Source organism: Sebastes umbrosus, chromosome 13 (assembly GCF_015220745.1).
Source record: "Sebastes umbrosus isolate fSebUmb1 chromosome 13, fSebUmb1.pri, whole genome shotgun sequence".
NCBI classification, from domain to species: Eukaryota; Metazoa; Chordata; class Actinopteri; order Perciformes; family Sebastidae; genus Sebastes; species Sebastes umbrosus.
Genome location: NC_051281.1, coordinates 6,070,165 through 6,092,016, shown reverse-complemented (window position 1 = coordinate 6,092,016; position 21,852 = coordinate 6,070,165). Strand labels below are relative to the sequence as shown.

The 21,852-nt window shown below is 40.3% G+C and overlaps 6 protein-coding genes across 6 annotated transcripts; all 6 read right to left on the bottom strand.

Moving 5' to 3' along the window:
* Window positions 1-1,929: 1,929 nt before the first annotated feature.
* Window positions 1,930-2,768, bottom strand: si:dkey-57a22.15 (uncharacterized protein LOC795575 homolog). Its single transcript, XM_037790225.1, has 3 exons — window positions 2,745-2,768; window positions 2,395-2,637; window positions 1,930-2,268 (listed from the first exon to the last, which is right to left on the bottom strand). Exons 1-3 carry the CDS (start codon window positions 2,751-2,753, stop codon window positions 1,996-1,998), a joined length of 525 nt encoding a protein of 174 aa, XP_037646153.1. The 5' UTR covers window positions 2,754-2,768; the 3' UTR covers window positions 1,930-1,995.
* A 1,918-nt stretch (window positions 2,769-4,686) lies between these two features.
* Window positions 4,687-5,741, bottom strand: LOC119499781 (gamma-crystallin M2-like). The gene is made up of 3 exons (XM_037788961.1): window positions 5,580-5,741; window positions 5,224-5,466; window positions 4,687-5,026 (listed from the first exon to the last, which is right to left on the bottom strand). Exons 1-3 carry the CDS (start codon window positions 5,601-5,603, stop codon window positions 4,751-4,753), a joined length of 543 nt encoding a protein of 180 aa, XP_037644889.1. The 5' UTR covers window positions 5,604-5,741; the 3' UTR covers window positions 4,687-4,750.
* A 366-nt stretch (window positions 5,742-6,107) lies between these two features.
* LOC119500508 (gamma-crystallin S-1-like) lies at window positions 6,108-9,115 on the bottom strand. Its single transcript, XM_037790258.1, has 3 exons — window positions 9,078-9,115; window positions 8,570-8,812; window positions 6,108-6,701 (listed from the first exon to the last, which is right to left on the bottom strand). The coding sequence occupies exons 1-3, from the start codon at window positions 9,105-9,107 to the stop codon at window positions 6,429-6,431; spliced, it is 546 nt and encodes a 181-aa protein (XP_037646186.1). The 5' UTR covers window positions 9,108-9,115; the 3' UTR covers window positions 6,108-6,428.
* Window positions 9,116-10,886: 1,771 nt separating this feature from the next.
* Window positions 10,887-13,770, bottom strand: crygm7 (crystallin, gamma M7). Its single transcript, XM_037790105.1, has 3 exons — window positions 13,618-13,770; window positions 13,256-13,498; window positions 10,887-11,242 (listed from the first exon to the last, which is right to left on the bottom strand). Exons 1-3 carry the CDS (start codon window positions 13,624-13,626, stop codon window positions 10,970-10,972), a joined length of 525 nt encoding a protein of 174 aa, XP_037646033.1. The 5' UTR covers window positions 13,627-13,770; the 3' UTR covers window positions 10,887-10,969.
* Window positions 13,771-14,432: 662 nt separating this feature from the next.
* On the bottom strand, window positions 14,433-16,871 carry LOC119499796 (gamma-crystallin M2-like). Its single transcript, XM_037788984.1, has 3 exons — window positions 16,717-16,871; window positions 15,357-15,599; window positions 14,433-14,908 (listed from the first exon to the last, which is right to left on the bottom strand). The coding sequence occupies exons 1-3, from the start codon at window positions 16,726-16,728 to the stop codon at window positions 14,633-14,635; spliced, it is 531 nt and encodes a 176-aa protein (XP_037644912.1). The 5' UTR covers window positions 16,729-16,871; the 3' UTR covers window positions 14,433-14,632.
* Window positions 16,872-18,028: 1,157 nt separating this feature from the next.
* LOC119500507 (uncharacterized protein C2orf80-like) lies at window positions 18,029-21,715 on the bottom strand. The gene is made up of 9 exons (XM_037790256.1): window positions 21,411-21,715; window positions 21,054-21,120; window positions 20,881-20,962; window positions 20,665-20,747; window positions 20,045-20,135; window positions 19,542-19,619; window positions 19,326-19,413; window positions 18,724-18,833; window positions 18,029-18,570 (listed from the first exon to the last, which is right to left on the bottom strand). Exons 2-9 carry the CDS (start codon window positions 21,092-21,094, stop codon window positions 18,502-18,504), a joined length of 642 nt encoding a protein of 213 aa, XP_037646184.1. The 5' UTR covers window positions 21,095-21,120; window positions 21,411-21,715; the 3' UTR covers window positions 18,029-18,501.
* Between the last annotated feature and the right edge of the window lie 137 nt (window positions 21,716-21,852).

The window sequence follows — 21,852 nt, the reverse complement described above, 5'->3', positions numbered from 1 at the left end:
AAGGAATTGACTGGAGCCCTTTTTAATTATGTAATCTTGTCACCCCCTCTTCTTCTGAAATGTTTTAATGCTGACTGTAGAATTAGCGCCATCAACCATTTATCTCATTGGCCCCGACTCTAACATTCACATTACACGAGTAGATGGAGACGCGCAGTAATTTGCATTTTCTTTTGCTGATTTTCTGGAAATTCATTTTATATTTGCAGTAAATTTTGATGGAAAATTGGCCAGTGATTTGTTCTTTTTGTTCACTCATCTCTGTTGACACTGAGAATACAGTATATGACCAAATTGTCCCTGCTCATGTTCACTGTATCCTCGTACAACAGTTCATATGATATCTTACGTTTGTATGATATCTTCCTTCTACTGTCCAGCAACACATGTCAATTTCTGCTAGTTAAATGCATACAGTTTTTTCAAAATAAACTTCAATGTTCACAGAAAACAACTTGTTTAGATTTTGGAAACAAAACTACTTAGTTAAGAAAAGTTTGTGGTTTTGGGTTTAAATAACTACGGAAGTGGTGTTACTTAAGTATGAACGTTATGTGACCAATAAGTATAATGTATGCATGTAACAGTATGTGACAAACTGGGCTTTACCCCTCTGAACACATTCCAACAAATGCAACTGGAAGTTTTTGTGAGTGGGAAGCCAGTGAGGGATCACGCACCATCATCTTCAGTTGGGAGGTTGGGATTTTCTGCAGAACTGCCAACCTGATCTCATGGGAAAGTGTATAAATATCGGGACACATCTGCATGTCATATTGCATTTTCTGCACGGTGGTGCAGTGGTTAGCCCTGACGCCTCACAGCAAGAGGGGCGCAGGTTCAAATCTGGCTTGGGGCCCTTCTGTGTGGAGTTTGCATGTTCTCCCCGTGTTAGCGTGGGTTTTCTCTGGGTTCTCCGGTTTCCTCCCACAGTCCAAAGACATGCAGGTTAAGTTAATTGTTGACTCTAAATTGCCCGAAGGTGTGAATGTGAGCGTGAATGGTTGTGATAGGCTGGCGACCTGTCCAGGGTGTACCCCGCCTTTGCCCAATGTCAACTGGGGTCTCCTGGTTGAGAGTCCTGTGTTTGTTGGACCCATCCACCTCTCGTCCCGCCCACCATACAAGCAGTCTTTCTCACTTTTTGTTCTAATAATCAATAATCTCCAACATCTAGTGCTATTTTTCTGTCATTTGTTGGATGGACTGCCCTAATTTAATGTTCCTAAAAAGTACTTTGTGAGTTGGACTAGTTGCTTAAACCAGGTTCTGGTGTTATGTTACAGCCTGTGCAGGGCTGTCAGAGGGTAAATGACTTATTAAATCACATATATTGGATATAACTACTATTACTTGTGTTATAATTAAAACAATTTTAGTGGCATTACATTTGGTAAAGAGCACATAATGACTTCATAGAGTCTCTCTTGATTTGATATACCAAAATAATGACAATATCCCACCTTTACTTAAGAAAATAAATTCAGTATGTGAATAATACCAATACTATAATGTTGAAGAATTTAATGAATAATTATTATATGTTTTTAAATACCAATGGGGTACTGCAATGTATGCTAATTACATAAGGATTTATAGTAGTAATTCATATTCTACAGAGTACAACAGTGAACATAAGTGAGTCAAAAACAATATCACAGAAGAAAAATGTCCACTTTGATGTGTAGTTTATTTGCTGCAGTACAGTTATGGCTGCTTACCCCTCTAATTTCTTGTAGTTAAGGAGTAAACACAATAAAAAAAAAGAGTGCCCTCTTGTTCACAGTAATTACAAAGTAAGTACAAGATCTGCAAACCACACAGTTAAGGTGTCGGCAGCCCTTTTATCGTCTTCATAAGGTTCTGTTTACTTACACAACAAAAATCACACTTTGACAAAATCAATGAAAACACATTCACAAAAGGAGATTAAAAATTCAACAGCTTTAATAAACTAAGTGTTTGATATTTACAGCAAGGTTTATCGCTCCATGGCTAAAAGTCGGTGACCCTCCTGAAGGACCCGACGATGGCGCAGGTGGCGCACCAGTCGCGGTACCTCCTGTACTCCCCAGTTCTCAGGAAGTACTGTCTGCCTCGGTAGTTGGGGTACTCATAGAAGATCCAGAAGCCGTTCATAACATTACTGGAGTAGACGTGGCGGTGGTGGAAACGGTCAGACACACAGGGGCAGTCATCCATGAACTCCATCATATGACCGCTGAAGTCGGGCTTCTCGTAGATGCGCAATCTGTACGAACCTCGATACTGTAGAGCCAAAGGACCACAAGCTTATGATTAATGAAATTTAACAAGTGTTGACACAAAAGTATGTTCAGATGGCTTTACTCTATATGAAGCCATCCTTTTTTAAATCTTTTATTGTCGTCTTACCAGTGGAATCATCCTGCACGAGCGGATACAGCTACTGAAGCCCATCCACCTCTGGTAGTCGGGATACTCTCCCCTCCTCATGTAGTACTGGTGGCCCATGAAGTTGGGTCGCTCATAGATCATGAAGCAGCCGCTCTCCACCCTGATGGAGTTGCAGCGGCTGAAGTACGAGTGAAGGTCCGTGCAGTCATTGCCGCACTCATAGCTCCGACCCTGGAAGTTCTTGTCCTCGTAAAAGATAATCTGGTGGAGAATAAAAGTGTCACGAATTAAAGAATCATGCTCAACATACTGAGAGCAAAACTGATTGTACATTGAATGTGAGCAGAGAGAGAAAAAACAGCACTTACCTTGCCCATGGTCTCCGTTGGAGAGATTCCCCATGTTTTCAGGGCTTTTTATACTACCTCTTGACAAACAAGCATTGTTATTCAAATTCTCTCGTAGTTATAATTGAAGGCTACTGGCACATGTTTACCTTTTTGTTGGAGCCCAGCATTGGGTCAGAAATATGGTTTTGTATTTGAAAAATAAGGATAAATAATTTGGTGTTTTTGACATGCACGGACAAAGGAAAAGACTAGTATGGTATCCACACGTCCGGGGGACAATGGCTGCAGAACAATATGGAACAGCCCTTTAGCATTAAATATGTTGCATAACAGAGCAGGGAAGCCATTCACTCTCTCCAACGCTCTACCTGAGCAACCCCACTGTATGCAAATAAGTAAGTGGACGCTGTGCTGTTGGTCTGTATGCTACACTGGATATAAAGATTTTATTAATATTATACTGTATGTTAACTTTTACCTCGTGTACTAACACCACATTTACCCCCAGATTGTAGTACAGGTGTAGTTCGGGCATGTTTCTTCAACTATCTGACAGCTAATGGACTACAACTCCCTTGATGTATCACAGCCATGTTTGGCTTTTTGAAGACTCCCTCTTTCATATTATCATACTACACTGAAAAATGAGTATGTGGTTTCAATTTTTGTTCCAGATATAGCAAATAATTACTATTATTTATTATTTTATGACACTGGTGTTCACCAGTGTGTATTATTTGTTTAATTACATTTATAACACATTTATTCATTCACATCTACAAGGAAGATATGGAAGATGGAAGATATTCTCCATGGTGTCATTGTAAATATTCTGTGGTTTGGTGCCACACAGATTTATATATAGACATCACAACTTGTTTATAGATCCTATCCTATAGAGGAAGTGCCGCAAATGTTCATTCTGTGTATAAACATATGCTTGTAATGTTCTATTAATTATGAAAAATGTAAACTTGTATTCATGTTTAAATGTTATTAAGGTTGTCACTGATGTTTGATATCAATGTTTGATATTGTTTAGTTATATAAAAAAAATAATGAGTGATACTTAAAGCAAAACACATGAGAAACTTTTTATCTCTGGTGTATATAAAGTACATTTTGTAGGAATTTGTGGTTTTTCCCAGAAACAAATTTGGATGATTTTTGTCATAAAATATTGTCCTTTTTTGTTTTGTTTTTTATATTAAAAATTTTATTGAATGTTAAAACAAGGACCACTTCACTCAACAATAAAATATTGCCTTTTAACTGTTACTGCATTTTTTTTTCTTAATATCAAGACAACCGTAAACAGAATATGTATGATTCTCATAATTTATCTGTGTATTAAAACAAAATATATTAAAGGTCTACATGTTGTAATATGCCATTCATCATCTTAAGTCAATTTGTTTTTATTTCTGATTTTATAAAACTATAAGAGTGGCATTGTAATTGTTTCCATGCTGTGCATTTACAAATATGTGCTTATATTATTTGTTATATATTACAAATAAACAGCGCCTATTTCCTGCTTTAGTAGATCCATCCTGATCTTTTTTACTATTTATCTCTTATTCATAATAATTTGTGATATCCAGCTCACATTTTCAGTTTCCTGTCTCTCACTCTCCAGTCTGTGCTGCTACTCTCTATATGTGTTTAACACTTATCATATGGATGAATTCTGCCAGTGTAGAGAGCAGATAATCGGGGGCACAATGAGAGCAACTCGTGCATTGTTTGGTGTTTTAGCCAGAGCATAGAGGAGATTAAACTACAGTGTAAAGGCTAAACCAGAAGCTATGGTTGATACAGACAGTAGATGTTTGTCTCTGCACTCATACATTGTGCAAAAAGATAACAAAGCTTTGCAGTAATTATTAATTCAAGTGCCAAATTTGAGGCAACAAACCACAGCTGAGAACTGGCAGATATACAAGGAATAAAGCTTGAATGTTTTATGAAGCAGTTTATTGGGAAAACAGACAGGTAAACTCGGGGAAAGATGCAGATCCACTTTAGTTCATGTCGCTGATTCTTCTGAGGGAGCCGACTCTGGGGCTGACGCCTCCCCAGTCGCTGTATCTCCGGTACTCTCCGGGCCTCAGGTAGTACGCTCTGCCCTTGTAGTTGGGTTGGTCGTACAGCAGCCAGTGGCCGTCCATCACGTTACAGGAGTTGAAGTCGGACATGCTGAGGCGGTCCTGGATGTTTGGGTAGTCGTCCACCACCTCGTGCATCTGGCCGGACATGTCGAAGCGTTCGTAAAGCCTCATCTTGAAGGAGCCGCGGTGCTGGCACAGGATGGGAAAACTCTGTTACTATTTGCAGCACAATGATATATCCCAGTGGTATCCAGAGGGTTTTAGTTATGTCTCTCTACTTCGCTACTGTTGATTTACAAAAAACAAGCATTTAACAGCAAAAAACAAATATAGAATTGGTCTACTGAGGCTATTTTTTAAACATAATCTCAAACTTCATGACCTACCTGGGGGATCATACGGCAAGATCTGACACAGTCGTTCATGCCAATCATACGCTGGTTGTCAGAGTACTCTCCCCTCCTCAGGTAGTACTGGTTGCCCATGTAGTTGGGCCTCTCGTAGACCATGAAGCAACCGCTCTCCACCCTGATGGAGTTGCACCTGTTGAAGTAGGAGTGGAGGTCGGCGCTGTCACTGCTGCACTCATGAGAGCGCCCCTGGAAGTTCCTGTCCTCGTAAAATATGATCTGCAAAAGCAATCATTGCGCACACAATTTTTTGGATGTCTAGTTTGAGCAGAGGTAGTACATTTTTAAGAATTATTTGGTCAAAAAGCAGTGTAGATAGTAATTTTCTTTACCTTTCCCATGGTTATGTTGGACATCGGACTGTATTAGCGGTCAATGCTGTCCCTGAGCCAAGCCACTGTGCTTTATAAAAAAAAAAAAAAAGAAAGGGCAGCTGTGTGATTGCACAGCATAAAGTATTGTCATTCAAATATATCCCTCACAGTGATGTTGGATCACGGGTGGGGAGGAGGGTGTGTGTGCGGGTGGGAAAAATCTGTTTATGTATAGACGACTCTTGGTGTGCGATGAGTTATTGTTCTTTCCTCCATGTTCATCACAATTTACCCCCAGAAAATACCACCGTACAATAGATTGATAGACTGTAGGGCATCAGCAAGATTGAATTGATATTTAATGGGACCGACACATGATAATCTATCAACTAAAGAGATATTTAGTGTCTTTAATCTGGAACGGACATCATTTCTGAGGTAGAATAAATTTGACTTTGCATGATCGTCATAGATCGGATATAATCATTGCAGTTGTACAATAGGCCTAAAATTAATGAAGGACTAAAGACTAAAGACTATGAAGACTCCATTTTGCAATTTCTTTATTACGGTGGTAAGTGTTTGATCAACAACAGGTCCAAAACAATGTTTTGTTGTTGTTATTTGTGCTCTTGATGTATGATGCTTTGCAATGAGTCCATCCTAGCATCAGGGAATCAACACTGATTCATATTTCTAAAGCTCTTCAGGATTTTGTCTTAATCCTGGAAGTAAAATATTACTAACAGTCAAACTGAGCGTCACATACAGTGTTTTGTACTTTCTATACAGTCTTGTGGGTCATTATCTGAGCATGAAGGCTTTCCAAGCTTCCATGCAGCTCTGGGATCCCCAAAAACATCATCGTCAATAGTCCAGGATGCGTCTGATGGAGCCGACCCTGGCGCTCCTGCCGCCCCACTCGCTGAACCTCTTGTAATCTCCGGGCTTTATCAGGTACATCCTGCCCCGGTAGTTCGGGTGCTCATAGAATAGCCAGTTGCCTTCGGTCACGTTACAGGAGAAGATGTCATTGACGTGGAAGCGGTCCATGACGCTGGGACAGTCTTCCATCAGGTCCATTATCTGGCCTCCGAACTCGATCCGCTCATACAGGCGCATGTTGAACGAACACTGCTCCTGGTTTTAAATGGGAGAGGGGAATCATTTAGTAAAGCACTCAGAAACATATCATATTATTATTTAACACATTCGCATCCCAACTCGTCACATACAGCCCCTTGGCGTTGGCGTCATGCCCCTTGGCGTTGGGGTCACGTCCCTTGGCGTTGGCGTCACGTCCCTTGGCGTTGGCGTCACGCCCCTTGGCATTGGCATCACGCCCCTTGGCGTCACTTTATTTTTGGCATCAAAACCACTATAGTTACCCCTTGGCGTCACTTTAGGATTAGGCAACACAACCTCTATAGTTAGGTTTAGGCAGAATCCGTAGGCAATGGGAGTTTTCTGGTTCCATTTGTAGTCCAAGTAGTATGGATCTTTTCCTTTAGCTCCACCATTTTAATTTGTCCATTTGTTTATGCCTACAAAATTCATTCTGCATTCCCATCAGCCTCAGCTGTACTATGTGTTTACTGCTAATTAGCAAATGTTAGCATGCTAACACGCGAAATTAAGATGGTGAATATGGTAAACAATATACCTGTTTAGCATTAGCATGTTAGCATTGTCATCGTGAGCATGTTAGATACATATGTTAGGTACAATACCTCCTCATTTCACTACAAAACCCTTAATAAGGTGGTACTTTTCTGTTTAAAAAGTACAAACGTAGGAAGATAGCAAGTACTACCAACCCATCTTTTAAGTGGTTACGTCCGGTTACGTGTCCAGTCTGATATGGAGCTGACAGCTGATATGTACGTGGTTTGTTTACATGACATAACAGAAGTGCATATTTAACGTATTCAGTGTGGACAGAGAGCGTTCGATGCTACACGATGTGGCGGGATAGTCGGATGCTCACTTCCAGTTAGGACACGGTGTTAGCATGCTCATGTTAGCATTTAACGCAAATTAATGTTGTGTCTACAGCCTCACAGAGTCGCTAGCATGGCCGTAGACTGTGTTGTTGTAAGACTTAAGTTACGACTAACTACGCATTTTATGTTTTATGGGTCTTCTTCATTTTAATTTTCATTACAAAAATAAGAAAACGTCTATTGTTTCCCCCCACCATTTTATTGACATAAACATCTATTAATAAAATTAAAAAAACCATTTAGATATTTAGGACTAAAACGCTGAAACACAGTAATAGTAACGACAATATTTGAATTTTGTGAAAATATATCGCAATTTTAAATGAGGAATCATTCGGCGTGTTTCCATTCACCCGTTTTTATGCGCATTTTCAATTTATGCATAAAAAAAAAACCTGAATGGAAAAAATCTAACCATCTTAAAAAGGTTTTTACGCTTGGCTGAGGTGGAAAAATTGGTGTATCGATAAAAGCTAAGTGCAAGAAAGTGCAATGGAAACAGAATTAGCGAAAAAATCATGAAGCATGTGACTTGAACGTCCAATGAAGAGACGAAAAACATCAGATCTGTGTGGAGCAATTAGGAGACATTAAACTTCCTCAAATTAATAGATAAAACAAACCATATTTCCATCATGTTTTCTAAATTTTTTTCCCACCATTTAGGGTGTGACTGGCACTCTTTTTCTCTTTGCGACCACTCCTTCTGCAACGTGTAATGGCATCTGACTGGAGAATTAGCACCTCCTACTGTTTATCTCAATGAGCCCAACTCCTAATATTCAGCTAGTGGATGGAAACGTGCATAAATTAGAATTTTCTGTAAATATTTGTGCTACATTTGGATGGAAAGGGTGAATTGTTCTGGTCGGAGAAGAGAACCCATCCATAGTGACATGATCATACCATTATCCAATATTTAATAATAACTATATAGCTCAATATACAATTAAACTATCTGTATAACCCTGATTGTTGTAAAAGTTCCCAGAAACAGGAGCTCACCATGTGGATGAAGCGACAGGAGCAGATGGAGTCGTTGGTGCCCGTCCAGTGATGAAAGTCCGGATAGTCTCCTCTCTTCAGGCAGTACTGGTTCCCACCGTAGTTGGATTTTTCATAGATCATGAAGCATCCGCTCTCCACCCGGATGGAGTTGCAGTGTTTGAGGAGACACGTCAGGTCCGCACAATCATTGCTGCACTCAAAAATGTGCCCAGAGAAGTTCTTGTCCTCATAGAAGATAATCTAGACACGGAAAATGTAATGATTTTTTTTTTTTGAAATTGATTTTTCATTGATCATCAAGAAATATACAGTAAATTTTTCTGCGTAATTGACAGTATTCTGGGTATTTTCATGTTTTTAATCCTCTTTTAATTTGAAAAAATAACCAGTAAAGCTAAAAAATTCGAAAGAAAAGCCTATTTGCATTTTGTTTACGTCACAATAAAAGCATTTCCCCCATCCCATATCAACAAGTTGTGTCATCCCTGGGAGCTGTGATGTTTACCTTCCCCATGATGACCCCTTTTCCCGCCATGTGCCTTGCCCCCGTGTGATCTATCCAGCCCTTTAAAGACTCCCACCTGTCACATATATAGTGCATGTGAAATGCAGACTCTGCACGTGTCATTCATATTGTAATAGCCAGGAATCTTTGGCGTTTGTGCCGTGGTGTTACCCTGAAGAGATGTTTAGGAGTTATGTGTTTGTACAGGTGAGAGCTGACAGGTTGGTCTGGTGGAGGGTTTTTTGTGATGAACTCTTTGTCGTCACTGAATGGGTGGCGGTGTGTTTTTGTACCACTCCTACAGTTAGATGGTCTTTTTTATGTTTCTAGTTCACCAAAGCTGCTCATGGATGGATGATTTCTGGCATCAGTGGAGTTCTTGGTATGGATTTCTTTCTTTCTTTTTTTCACCTCTTTATCGTTAAGCAGAGACTTACATTTCCACATTAGCTCACTTTATTATCAGAACTGTTCTGTTTTAGAGTTGTGTTGCAAAATGTCATATTCCCATATAATAATATTATTCACAGCTCCTATACACTTGTTGATAATGTATTTAACATACCAATTACATGTCATTTGTAAGCTGTGTTTGAAGATGATGATATTAAATTTGCTCCATTAGAGAATTTGTGTCTCTTTTACGTCAACAGCACGTTAGTTTGATCTTGTGTCCTCCATAATTTCAACTCTCTACCACTGCCCTCTGGTGGAAGAGTGTTCATTTCTGTCCAACTATATACACAGACAGTAACTACACACTGCTTAAACAGAAAAGTTTTAATCTCTAAGAACAATTATTTTTGTATTAATTTATAAGATACTCCATTAACCTAATGTTAAAACAACTCCAAAGGTAGAGAAACACCACATGGTTCATTTAGCAGCTATTCTGGTGCTTTCAATCATATCACATGTTCATCAACAAATAGAGTTTTCCCAAGAGAAAATAGACGTTAAATTTCATTTTTCCGGATCACTTTAAAGGAGCAGTGTGTAACAATTAGGGGGATCTATTGGCAGAAATGTATTATAGTATTAATAAGTATGTTTTCATTAGTGTAGAATCAACTGATAATAGGAATTGTTGTGTTTTCGTTACCTTAGAATGATTCGTTTATATCTACATAGGAAGCGGGTCCTCTTTACTGAGGCACCGCCGTGTTTCTACAGTAGTCCAGAACGGACAAACCAAACTCTGTTAACTTTTCCTGCTTGGACCGGAGTCGATAACGTTACTCGCTCACATCGCCGCTGCTCTCTCTCTCTCTTGCTTCACCACTCACTTCCTACGTACACACACTTACAACAACTGACTTTAGAGAGGGACATTCGTGTTTTTGCGCCGGCCACCGTCGCTCTCCAACACGCTTGGCACATGGGAGAAGCTTCAGTTAGTTACAATCTCCTCATCTCCCTGCTAGATACCACCAGATCCTACACACTGGACCTTTAAGGACATCTCGAGGTTCAAAGTTCACTCTTCACCTTCCATGACAACTGGTCAAACTCTATCTGCTGATAATGATCATATGATCTAAAGCTCCAGAACAGCTACTAAATGGACCTTTATAATTGATTTCACTCTTTTAACTGCATTATTTACGTGTCAATGAAAAGTGGGGCACAGGGAGACAGACTTTCCTCTAGCTCTACAATAGATAACGCTTGAGTCTTGGTGTGTAAGTGTCAGCGCTTGCAGGATTTTATTCAAGCCTCTGATGAAAGTCAGGATGTCAGGCCATGACCCCCTCACATCCTCATGAGAAAACATGCCCCCCAAACGCAGAGAGCAAGAACAAAACTGAAAACAATTGAGCACTGACGCCATTTTATTCAGCGTGTGAAACAAGGCAAAGAGCAGGCATTTCACGAGGACCGGTCTTCCATCTTTAGAGGTCCATGAGGCGCCTGATGGAGCCGATCCTGGAGTTGTTACCGCTCCACTCGTTGAAGCTATTGTACTGGCCGGGCTTCAGGTAGTAGTGGCGCCCCCTGTAGTGGGGCTGCTCGTACATGAGCCAGTGGCCGTCCATCACGTTGCAGGAGTTGAAGTTGGACATGTGGAAACGGTCCATGAGGTTGGGGCAGTTGTCGGTAAGCTCCATCATCTCACCTCCCATGTCAAAATGCTGGTACAGCCTCATCTTGAAGCCGCCGCTGTGCTGCGGATGGCAGGAAGGTCAGAGGGTCACATCTCAACAAAAGTCAAATGTTCATATTTTTCAGGTTTCAGGTGTGTGGCAGCTGCCAATTCTCTGGTGCTTGCTGTTGTTTCCCTTTTCCCTGGTGTTTTTTTGGTTGAGTTGCTGAGTGATTAGAGGGTTATTCAGTTCACCTGTTGCGCAGGGTGTGGGGACTGGCTCTTAAATGATAGTTGAGAGCAGCTTGGTGCATTCCCCTCTGGGCCAATCAGGGTGTAACGACGCCCTTTCTGTAGGGCTTAAAAGAGGAGGGAAACTGCACACCCAGTGTCATTCTGATCTCTCCTTCACTCAATGCAACATGTGTTATCAGCTTTACCAGAAACTCTGGTCTGTTTTGGGCCCTTTTGGGATTCTGTGATCTTTGTGTTTTGTTTGTTGAGAGTGTTGACTCCTAGTTGGGGAAACAAGTTAAGTGCCAACCAATTAGGTTACCTGCACTGGGACGATTAGGTGCTATTTGTGCAACAGCTGGCTTGCCTTACAATAGCCTAACGCCTGCAGGCTGTATTTTTGTATTCTATTCATTTGTTGATTTTCAATGAAACCCTTTATACCCATTTCTTTTAGTGTATTTTATTTGGGAAAACTCTAAAGGAGGGTAAAAGGAAAAACACAAACCAATATTTCAGTTTACTTAATTGTTTGTTAATATAGAGGCATTTGTTCATTATTGAAGAGGCTTTTGTTCATTATTATTATTAAGAAGGCATTTTATTTTATATTATTATGTGGATGGGAACTGTTTTTCAGTCTTCTGACTGAACAACTAAAGTCTGGGGAACTCAGTACCGCCACAGGTGTAATGACCCACATAACTATTCAGCGTACCCTCACCCATCACTGCCTGCCATTATGAATCCAAAGTATTCAGGGACATATTTCCTCGCTACAAGCTTTGGAGCTTTTACTGGTCTAGGGTTGTCTCCAACATCGCATTTTTGTTTAAAGAACTGCTCAATTTTGTGTCACTGCATCCGAGACATATATGTCTGTAAAGGGGAGACTCGTGGGTACCCATAGAACCCATTTACATTCCCATATCTTGAGGTCAGAGGTCAAGGGACCCCTTTGAAAATGACCATGACAGTTTTTCCTTGCGAAAAGTTAGCATAAATTTGGAGCGTTATTTAGCCTCCTACCCGACAAGCTAGCATGGCCAATTGGGACCAATGGATTATTTAGATTTTGTAGTTTCATATGATACCAGTACCTTCACTCTAGCTTTAAAACTGAGTCAGTTACAAACTCTGAAAGACAGAATAGCGTCTGTCGGATTTTGCAGAGGTTAATTTAACCATTTGACAGTACATCTCACTAAGTGGCACTCTGAGGCCCAGTTGTTGAGAATAGCTGTCTTAAGCTATGTTCACACTACGAGTGACAAAAGCAACAAAATGGCCAGCATGACCAGCTACATTTTCGCCAAGTCACCATTGAAGTGTTGCTCTAGCGCTCATTGACGTAGTTATGTCGGAACGTCATTTTTGTAGACGGAACGGAACAGGGTGACACAAAAACATGATTAGTTGACACTTCACCGCATCATTGGAGCACTGGAAAAAAAGTTATGACCAGCTCAAGTTCATTTGTAGCGCGTCACGCCCAGGGCGGCGTCAAATGCCGGGCGCGAGTTTGTAGCTTCTGATTATTAGTGGATCTATGAATTGTGGAAATGCAGCTCAATAAGAGAAAAAGTCTAAATAAACACTCTGAATTGCTTAATTCTCTACATACATTTTTCGTAATCTGCAATTTAGTGGACAGGCTGCTTAAACATTCCTTAAATCAAATGGTGAAACACCTTAATTATCAATGTGAGGGCAATTTCAGCTTGACTTTCGTCCGTTTATGATCAAATTCAGCTGTTTTATCCCTTAAGGTTATTTATTCTGAGCACATTTGACCTTCATTTCCTGATATAAAAGGTTTAGAGGCATAATAATAATGGATCACACCGACAGAAGGCCTTACCATGGGGATCATGCGACAGGACCTGACACAGTCGTTCATGCCCGTCATGCCCATGTAGTCGGAGTACTCTCCCCTCTTCATGAAGTACTGGGTTCCCATGAAGCCGGGACGGTCGTAGATCATGAACATGCCGCTCTGCACCCGGATGGAGCGGCAGCGGTCGAACATGGAGTGCAGGTCGGAGCAGTCGTTCATGCACTCATAGTGCTGGCCTCCGAAGTTCCTGTCCTCGTAGAAGATGATCTGATGGAGAAGAAGTCAGTTTATTTCTGACATTTTGTTCAATCACAATGACTCACAGAGAGCCAGTGGTGCACTTGTTGGACATTGTCTTCATTTGTAAAGTAAAACTGGACACAAACCTTTCCCATGATGGCTGTTGGTCAAACCGCTTCCTGTGTTTATTTTACCAAAGGTAGAGTCCATCTTTATATACGTTACCCTGTGGGAGCAGGTGTGTTGTTATTCAAATGAGGCCTGGTGTCAGCAGAGACCCTACAGGAGTCTTCCTACTCCTGTTTGTCCTGTCCTCTGTTGGGTTAACAGACACTGTGCAGATTCTAGAAGAGCCACAACATGGAGGCGCTGGAACAGTCAATGCTGTGAGCTCTTTTACCCATCTTCTGTTTGTTTTACATGGGATGGATTCAGTGTATTCATAGGCAGTGTATAAGAACATATGTTGTAAACACGGGGAGATAGATATATTAATAAATAACCATAAACAGTATTTTCTAAATATGTTCAGTACTGTAGCTATTAACAGATGATGGTGTGAATTGTAGCCCCATTATCTCTATTGGTGCTTTAAACAAGAAATGCTTCTTTTAATAAAATAAATAAAACCAATAACAACACGTTCTCATCCGAACTCGTCACATACCAACACTTTGTCACGCCCCTTGGTATCACTTTAGGATTAGGCAACAAAACCACTATAGTTAGGTGTAGAAACGAAATACATGGTTGGGCTGCTACATTTGTACAGTGAAAATGACGTTGTGAACACGGGATATGAACAAACAGCTGATTGTAACGTGACGCATGGGACATGAACAGCGGTCTTGTGTTTGTTGGATCCATCCACCTCCCCTCCTTAGCCCAAAATGGCTTATTTTATGAGTTTATTAGTTAAATCAGTCAATATCAAAATATGTATTCACAAGCAAAGAGAAAATAGTTTACAATAGATTCCTTTATTTAGTTATTTAAAACAATATCATATTGAAATGCTCTTTGATTGAAACATCCCACTCCTTATTGTGCCACATATTTTATTAACATTACCACAAATAGATGTCTGTTAGAGGAGGAAACGGTTTTTTTTGGTGAAATTCAAATGTCAATAAAATCAATAGCATCAAGTGAGATTCCCGACTAAAAATCTGTGATTCTGCGGAAGGACCCGGTGGTGGCGCAGGTGGCCCCCCAGTCGCTGAACTTGCGGTACTCTCCGGGCTTCATGAAGTACTGCCGGCCGCGGTAGTTGGGGTGCTCGTACATGGTCCAGTAGCCCTCCATGACGTTGCAGGAGTAGATGTCACGGCTGCGGAAATGATCCTGCACCGACTCGCAGTCCTCGCTGAACTCCATCATCTGACCCTGAAAGTTGGGACGCTCGTAGATGCGCATGCGGTAGGGGCCCTCGCTGGTCTGGAGGAACACAGGGAGGTAAAATAGTGCGTCAGTGCAATGAGCCCTCCATGTGTGTCTGAGGTGTTTCTCTCACCGGGATGATCTTTATGTAGATAAATCACTTATAAATCATCCGGCCGCCATGATTCTACAGTAGCTCAGAACGGACAAACCAAACACTAATTCTAAGTTGGGCCATTTGCGTTTTCACATTTTCCCGTCGGCCTCCATAGTTCTCCTACATGTTTGGCACACAGGAGAAGTTTCCGTTCGTTGAAATCTGCAACCTCACCACTAGATGGCTCCAAATCCTACACACTGCACCTTTAACGTTGACACAGTTACTGTCTGGAGAGCGCATACAAAACAGGGTTTGCGCCAAGGAACATTCATTCTCCTTCTTCATTGTCTGTCAGGTCCACACACTTCACAAAAACAATACATATGACTGAAAATATTTACTCACATAAGAGAAAGTACGACAGGAGCGGATGGTGTCATTGTAGCCCATCCAGCGCTGGTAGTCTGGGTACTCTCCTCTGGTCAGGACATACTGGTAGCCGGTGTAGTTGGGCTTCTCGTACAGCACCCAGCAGCCGCTCTCCACCTTGATGGAGTTGCAGCGGCTGAAGTGGGGGTGCATGTCAGGGCAGTCGGTGTCGCACTCATGGGAGCGACCCTGGAAGTTTCTGTCCTCATAAAATGTGATCTGAGTCCAGGAGAGAATGCAGGATCAAAACTCAGTCACAATAACCATCATCAAACACTGATAAATGACATCCTATATTCACATTATAAACCTTGCACAACCTGCAAGGCTTATGGTCATTTTATTCTAAATATATAGTTGTTGCAGTATTAATCGTGTCCGTGTTGTATGAACAAGAAACTATTTTAAAGGGGACATATCATGCTCATTTCTAGGTTCATACTTTTGTATGTATTTTGGGTTTCTCCTAGAACTTTCTCTTTAGCCCGACGGACTGGTTTAAAACGGGTTGTACCCTGTTGTGTAGTTATAAAAAAGTTGCGATGGAAGATGATCTATTTATAGAACATATCCCATGCCATACTGTTTTGAAAAGCCGAGGTCTCCAGCTTTCAGAATCTGTAAACCAACTGTATGTTGTCCGAACTATGTCTTATTAGGAAGTATTTTAACAATAAAGTTGTACAGAAATAAACTTTGTAAATATAAGAACAAGTTGTGATCATAATTATACAATATCATGCTTGGTATCGTTGGAAACTAGAAATTGCAAGCTTTCCAACAGACCTTAAACTTACCTCGTATCACAGACACATCAGGTGAAATGAAGTCTTCAAACTTCACATTTTACAGTCACACTCTGCTCACATTGACAGGAACTAGTCCTGATTAATTTTGGGTAGTTATTTTAGGTGTTTTTTTCTGAGGGATAGGGCTAGGGCTTAACAGGTTAATGTTCAAAAAACACATTATTTTTCTCGTACTGTTTGTCTGAATATACCTGTATTCACTGTCTGAAACGCTCCGTTTTAGCGCCTTTCTCTTTAAGACCCCCCCTCCTGAAAAAGCTCAGTCTGCTCTGATTGGCTGGTGAGAAAAATATGGTGCACCTGTGCAAAGGTAGTTCTCAAGCTGTGGGCGATATATATATATACTAATGAATAATGAATAATGAATAATACCAAGCCTTCCTCACATTTTAACCAGAGGGTTTAACACCCACAGCATAATCATGATGTAAATATCATTTTTAGAGTTTGCATTAATCGCCAGTATGTCCAGTTTTACCAACATTTGCAACCAGGTTTATGAATTATATTATAGACGGAAAACATACCTTACTACTCATCCTTGCAAAGAGTGCGGGAGCCAGTCACCTACGGGGAAATAGTGGTCTCACAAAGCAGCACCAGAGCCCCGCTATATAAACCTCAATCAAAGGGTTAGCAGATCCCGCTTGAGCTGTTCTGTCAATGAGCGGGGATTAAACGGCCTGGCACCGCTGCCAACGGTCTGGATCCTGGACATAGAGCAAAAATCCCTGAATCATCAACGCAAAACGTCCTACCAGGCAAATTTACTGACCCACTGTGCCCTCTTTTATTGATATGCACATCAGAGAGACGTTTTATCCGCTAATCCGTCATCAAGTGGATTAATCTTTTCACGCAGAATGTCAGAGGTCATCACAAAAACAACACAGCCTTTAACCGTTTGTTGAAATTTGAAACTGTGGTAGCTGAAAACTCTTAAAGGTCCCATATCGTGCCCATTTTCAGGTTCATACTTGTATTTTATGTTTCTACTAGAACATGTTTACATGCTGTAATGTTAAAAAAAAGAACTTTATTTTCCTCATACTGTCTGCCTAAATATGCCTGTATTTACCCTCTGTCTGAAACGCTCCGTTTTAGAATTGCGTTGCTAGGCAACGGCTTGGGTCCATATTTACTTCCTGTCAGCTGATGTCATTCACATACACTGCAACAGGAAATAAACTGGGACACATTTACAATATTTAAAGGTCCCATATTGTAAAAAGTGAGATTTTCATGTCTTTTATATTATAAAGCAGGTTTAAGTGCTATATAAATACTGTTAAACTATCAAAACGCTCAATATACGGAGAAATACACACAGCCCGTATGCAGAAATTGTGTGTTTTGGAACAAGCCAAGCCATTTGTGATGTCACAAATATACAATATTTAGACCATTACACAGTTTTAAACGTAAACATTCTAAATGTGTCCCAGTTTATTTCCTGTTGCAGTGTATGTGAATAACATCAGCTGACAGGAAGTAAACATGGACTCAGGCTGTTGCCTAGCAACGCAACTCCATTGAAATGCACTAAAATGGAGCGTTTTAGACAGAGGGTAAATACAGATATATTCAGGCAGAAAAATAAAGTTTTTTTTTTAACATTACAGCATGTAAACATGTTCTAGTAGAAACCCAAAATACAAGTATGAACCTGAAAATGAGCACGATATGGGACCTTTAAGTTTAAAACCGTGAAATGGTCTATATATTGTGTAGTTGTGACATCACAAATGGACAGAAAGCTAGTAAAGAAAAGTTTCAATATTTCTCTCTGAAATGTAGCGGAGTAGCAGTATATAGTAGCAGAAAATAGAAATACTCATGTAAAGTACATATAGGTAGTTATTTATTAATTTAGTCACATGTTATTGGCATAACATTTTGTAATTTGAGGCATGGAGTGTTATTTTCGTAAAATACAATTTAATTATTAAACAGCATTTATCAAGTTTCAGGTCAGATATGTCGACCGTACTCCATATTACCTCTTTAACTCTCTCTTACTCTAAGCAGGACATATATTAACATATATCATCTTACACTGTACAAGAGGATATCAGCCACAACCACCATCATTTTAATGTCATTATCACGTCTTTTAATGAAAATTTGTCCTTCAAATGCTGAAAATTTCTATTTATCTTTAAAGATTTTCAGTTTCAGTGTGACAGTATAAAGTGAACACTTAAAGTAAAGATAGCAGAAGTGATAAACTCTTGTACTCAAACACTTTTTTCTTCAATAAAGTAGATATAAAGTCTGTCATGAGGATGAAACCAAACAGCAGGAGGGTGACTTCAGTCGTGCAGAGACTCCAGTGAACCTTCATAGTGCTCAGCTCTTTCCTCGTGGCGATCACTGTTGTCCTGAGAGAGAGGAGAGGAGAGGAGAGGTGTTGTTAGATAAACACAACGTCTGTTTAGATCCACAGGGCGGCAGTGGAGCTCTTTCATGCATGATTTGAACAAATACTTTGAAAACGTCCTCTCCTGATACTGATACAGATACTGATTACTCACACTGAGGAAGGAGTGAGACGAGGAGGACGATGATGAAGAGTGCACCGACACTCGTCCAGGCGGAGCACTCGCCTTCATTCTCTCAGACAGCCATCTTTTCAACTTTTGACCTGTGAGAGATTTTTAAGGGGAGACAATACAGGTAAATAGGGTGAAAAATTAAACTAATAGATATCTCCATGAAACTTCCCCAGTTGTTTACTGACATTAAGACAATTATTTCTGGTTTTGCAAGTTTTCTGAAACCTAATGTTTAAATATGCAAATGAGTCATTATCTTTTTAAATATGTGCTAATTTGCATACATTTCCAGAACAGAAATGTGAAAACCGGATAAAGCCAGGTTCAAAATTCTTGTTTCATTTTGTTGACATATTAGAGTCAAAGGTTTTTACACAGGAAATTTAGGATATTTCTTTTTATCACTCCATAAATCAGAAAATACTGTCAACAGCTATGTTTTTATGAATAAAATGTTGTATAAATGAGGCTATGAACGATATATGAACAAACCCCTCAGTAAAAACCTTCAGAATATAGATAGGAATGAAACTGGAAAGGTTTGGTGGATGTAAGTGTTACTGAAGTGGAGATTTACTCACTGTGCTTCTTGGAGTGGTACACAGCCTTGTAAGAGCCGAGCATTGCAAACGGATGGTAGGAGAGAGTGAAGGGATACACCAGTGTGCCCTACGGTTAAAACATTTTAACATTTCTATATTACCAAACTTATCCAATACAAATGTTTACAAAATAATTAGATGCATACTGTGTCTGCTTCATCTAAACCTGAGAGTGAAATATTAGCCAGGATGCACCTTGGATTGCTGGTTGAGGTACGAAGCAGCTGGTTTACACCTGTACAGAGCCAAGATCTCCTCCACCGGCAGGCTGCTCTAAAGCGGGAAAACGCTGCAGAGGTTAGCAACTAGCAAATCAAAAAACAATACTTCATACTAGCAGGAGATTTTAAGTGAAACGGGAGAGGAAAAACTCTTTAATTGGACCAAGATTTCTCATGTGCATGTTTGAATTCAAATCAGTTAGGATCTTGATTATTATTGAGGACATGGAGGTCACTTTCCTCTTTCTCTACTGCCTTCTATTTATTTTCTCAGACACAATTAGGTCCTCAAATTTAAGACACATACAGTATTAACATCATAAAATGTGCATCCCCAATTAAAACATAAATAAAAGAAAATAACTAAACACATGAATGAGTAAAACAGATACCCATATATAGATACTATACTATACTTATTGTGCCTTTTCTTATTTGAATGTATTTTACCTGCATTCATGTATAAATGACACTTACCATAATTATCCCAGCAAAGGACGACAGAATCATGGCCTCCCGTTCTAAGCGATTAGGATACTGGGCACTTCCTGAGCTGCTTGTTGCTCCACTGTGGTAGAGAGGAAAGTTTCATTTACAACAACCCAACCAGTAATTCTACCCAGAGGCCCCACAGGAGATTGAGGGACCCTCGTCACCTTGTCCACTTCTGCCACAGGCCGGCCATGATCCCTCTCTCTCTCTCTCTCTGTGTGTTTAATTATAGCAGTATAAACCTCTGTCGCGGGCGATCCTGACCAACTTTACTGTCTTTCTGAGGCTGTAGCAGGTTCAGCTAGAGTGAAGGTCCAATTATCATAGGAAACTACAAAACTTCAGGAATCCATTGGTACCAACCATGTCATACTAGCTTGTCGGGAAGGAGGCTAAATAACGCTCCAAAGTTACGCTACATTTTGGCGAGGAAAAACTGTCATGGCCATTTTCAAAGGGGTTCCTTGACCTCTGACCTCAAGATATGTGAATGAAAATGGGTTCCCCGTACGTACATCTCCTCATTTGAACGTACGCCAACATTTAATGTGGATCTCACACACTGTTTTAAAAAAAAAACTGTTCTAAAAATACAAGCAGCTTACATGATGTCTCGGTCCAGCACGTCCCGTCCCTCTTCTTTGTCCAACCACCAAAGGGCGACACTAATGGCCAGGTCGTAGTGAGCCTGTAACATGCACACAAAGACGATACAGAGCAACGCCACACTGAACTTTTTAAAAAAACTTTGTGTGTACAGTACAGCTCTGCCTTCTATCAACAGATGTTAGCAGTTATAACATGGAGTCAGATATTTTTACCAGGTCATCCAGCATTGTGGAGCTCCCCTTCCCCTTTGGATCAAAAGAGTTCTCTCTGAGTTTCTGCCCAATGTAATCACCACTGTTCAGATCAGAAAACATAAATGAGTCAGATAGCATTTTAAATGTGCTGCTTTTCAATTGTCTCTGAGCTTTTAATAATATCCACTCACATAAGGGCTTGAACATTTCTTTTCAGCTGCCTCGCCTCCATTTTCTGAATGAAATCATATAGGACTCCTGCAAAAATAACACAACATCTAAATATTGTCTTACTTCTTCCAGTGAAAACAAGTGATGTACTCCTGGCTGAAGTATATCATTGTTAACCTAAAAAAAAAAAGGGTTAATTTACTGCTGCGTAGTCAGGACATGAACACGACACTACCAACAAATGCAACTACACAACAGTCCAATAAGTCTGGTGCACCTTATAAAAAACAGTAGTAGTAGTAGTACATAAAACACTTTTAATGTGCAGACAAAAAAGAGCAATCAGTGGCACATTTAAAGTAAGAATCTGTACTCACCACACCGTAAACAAGCCGACAGACCTTCACTTTACATGATGATACACATTCTTACACATGGTTGGCTGCTCTGAATATGGCGGTAACCTTTCTGGTGGAACACAATCCTTTGACAGCGACGTGGAACAGACTTCTCAGGTGAACAACCTGGATTGAATAATTTATGAAGACCAACCCCCCCCCCTCGTCAATCTCTAAAACCATCACCACACTGTCCAGTCTACAATACAACATATAATGGTTGCCAACAGGGCTGTCAGAGTTCACAGCAATTTGTTTTAACACCACTAATTTCTTTTCCGCAACTCAGTTTTTTTTTTTGTTTTTTTTTTAAAGTTATTTTTTTGGGGGCATTTTCCATTTTTATGACAGGACAGTGTATAGAGTCTTGAAAGGGGGGAGAGAGAGAGAGTGGATGCGGAAAGGGCCACAGGCCGGATTC

Bases quoted from the DNA above. Each gene is read 5' to 3' on its own strand.
- LOC119499796 (XM_037788984.1), bottom strand. The intron at 14,909-15,356 runs GTGAGTAAATAT...GTGTTCCTCCAG, and splicing joins CCTGTCGTACTTTCTCTTAT to ACCAGCGAGGGCCCCTACCG.
- si:dkey-57a22.15 (XM_037790225.1), bottom strand. The intron at 2,269-2,394 runs GTAAGACGACAA...TTGGCTCTACAG, and splicing joins CGTGCAGGATGATTCCACTG to TATCGAGGTTCGTACAGATT.
- LOC119500507 (XM_037790256.1), bottom strand. From the start codon at position 21,094: ATGGAGGCGAGGCAGCTGAAAAGAAATGTTCAAGCCCTTAT. The intron at 20,136-20,664 runs GTAAGCTGCTTG...TCTCTACCACAG, and splicing joins GTGCTGGACCGAGACATCAT to TGGAGCAACAAGCAGCTCAG. The intron at 19,414-19,541 runs GTGCATCCTGGC...TTTTAACCGTAG, and splicing joins ACCTCAACCAGCAATCCAAG to GGCACACTGGTGTATCCCTT.
- LOC119500508 (XM_037790258.1), bottom strand. From the start codon at position 9,107: ATGGCGGGAAAAGGGGTCATCATGGGGAAG. The intron at 8,813-9,077 runs GTAAACATCACA...TTCCGTGTCTAG, and splicing joins AAGGGGTCATCATGGGGAAG to ATTATCTTCTATGAGGACAA. The intron at 6,702-8,569 runs GTGAGCTCCTGT...ATTTAAAACCAG, and splicing joins CCTGTCGCTTCATCCACATG to GAGCAGTGTTCGTTCAACAT.
- crygm7 (XM_037790105.1), bottom strand. The intron at 11,243-13,255 runs GTAAGGCCTTCT...TGCCATCCGCAG, and splicing joins CCTGTCGCATGATCCCCATG to CACAGCGGCGGCTTCAAGAT.
- LOC119499781 (XM_037788961.1), bottom strand. From the start codon at position 5,603: ATGTCCAACATAACCATGGGAAAG. The intron at 5,467-5,579 runs GTAAAGAAAATT...TTGCTTTTGCAG, and splicing joins CCAACATAACCATGGGAAAG to ATCATATTTTACGAGGACAG. The intron at 5,027-5,223 runs GTAGGTCATGAA...ATCCTGTGCCAG, and splicing joins CTTGCCGTATGATCCCCCAG to CACCGCGGCTCCTTCAAGAT.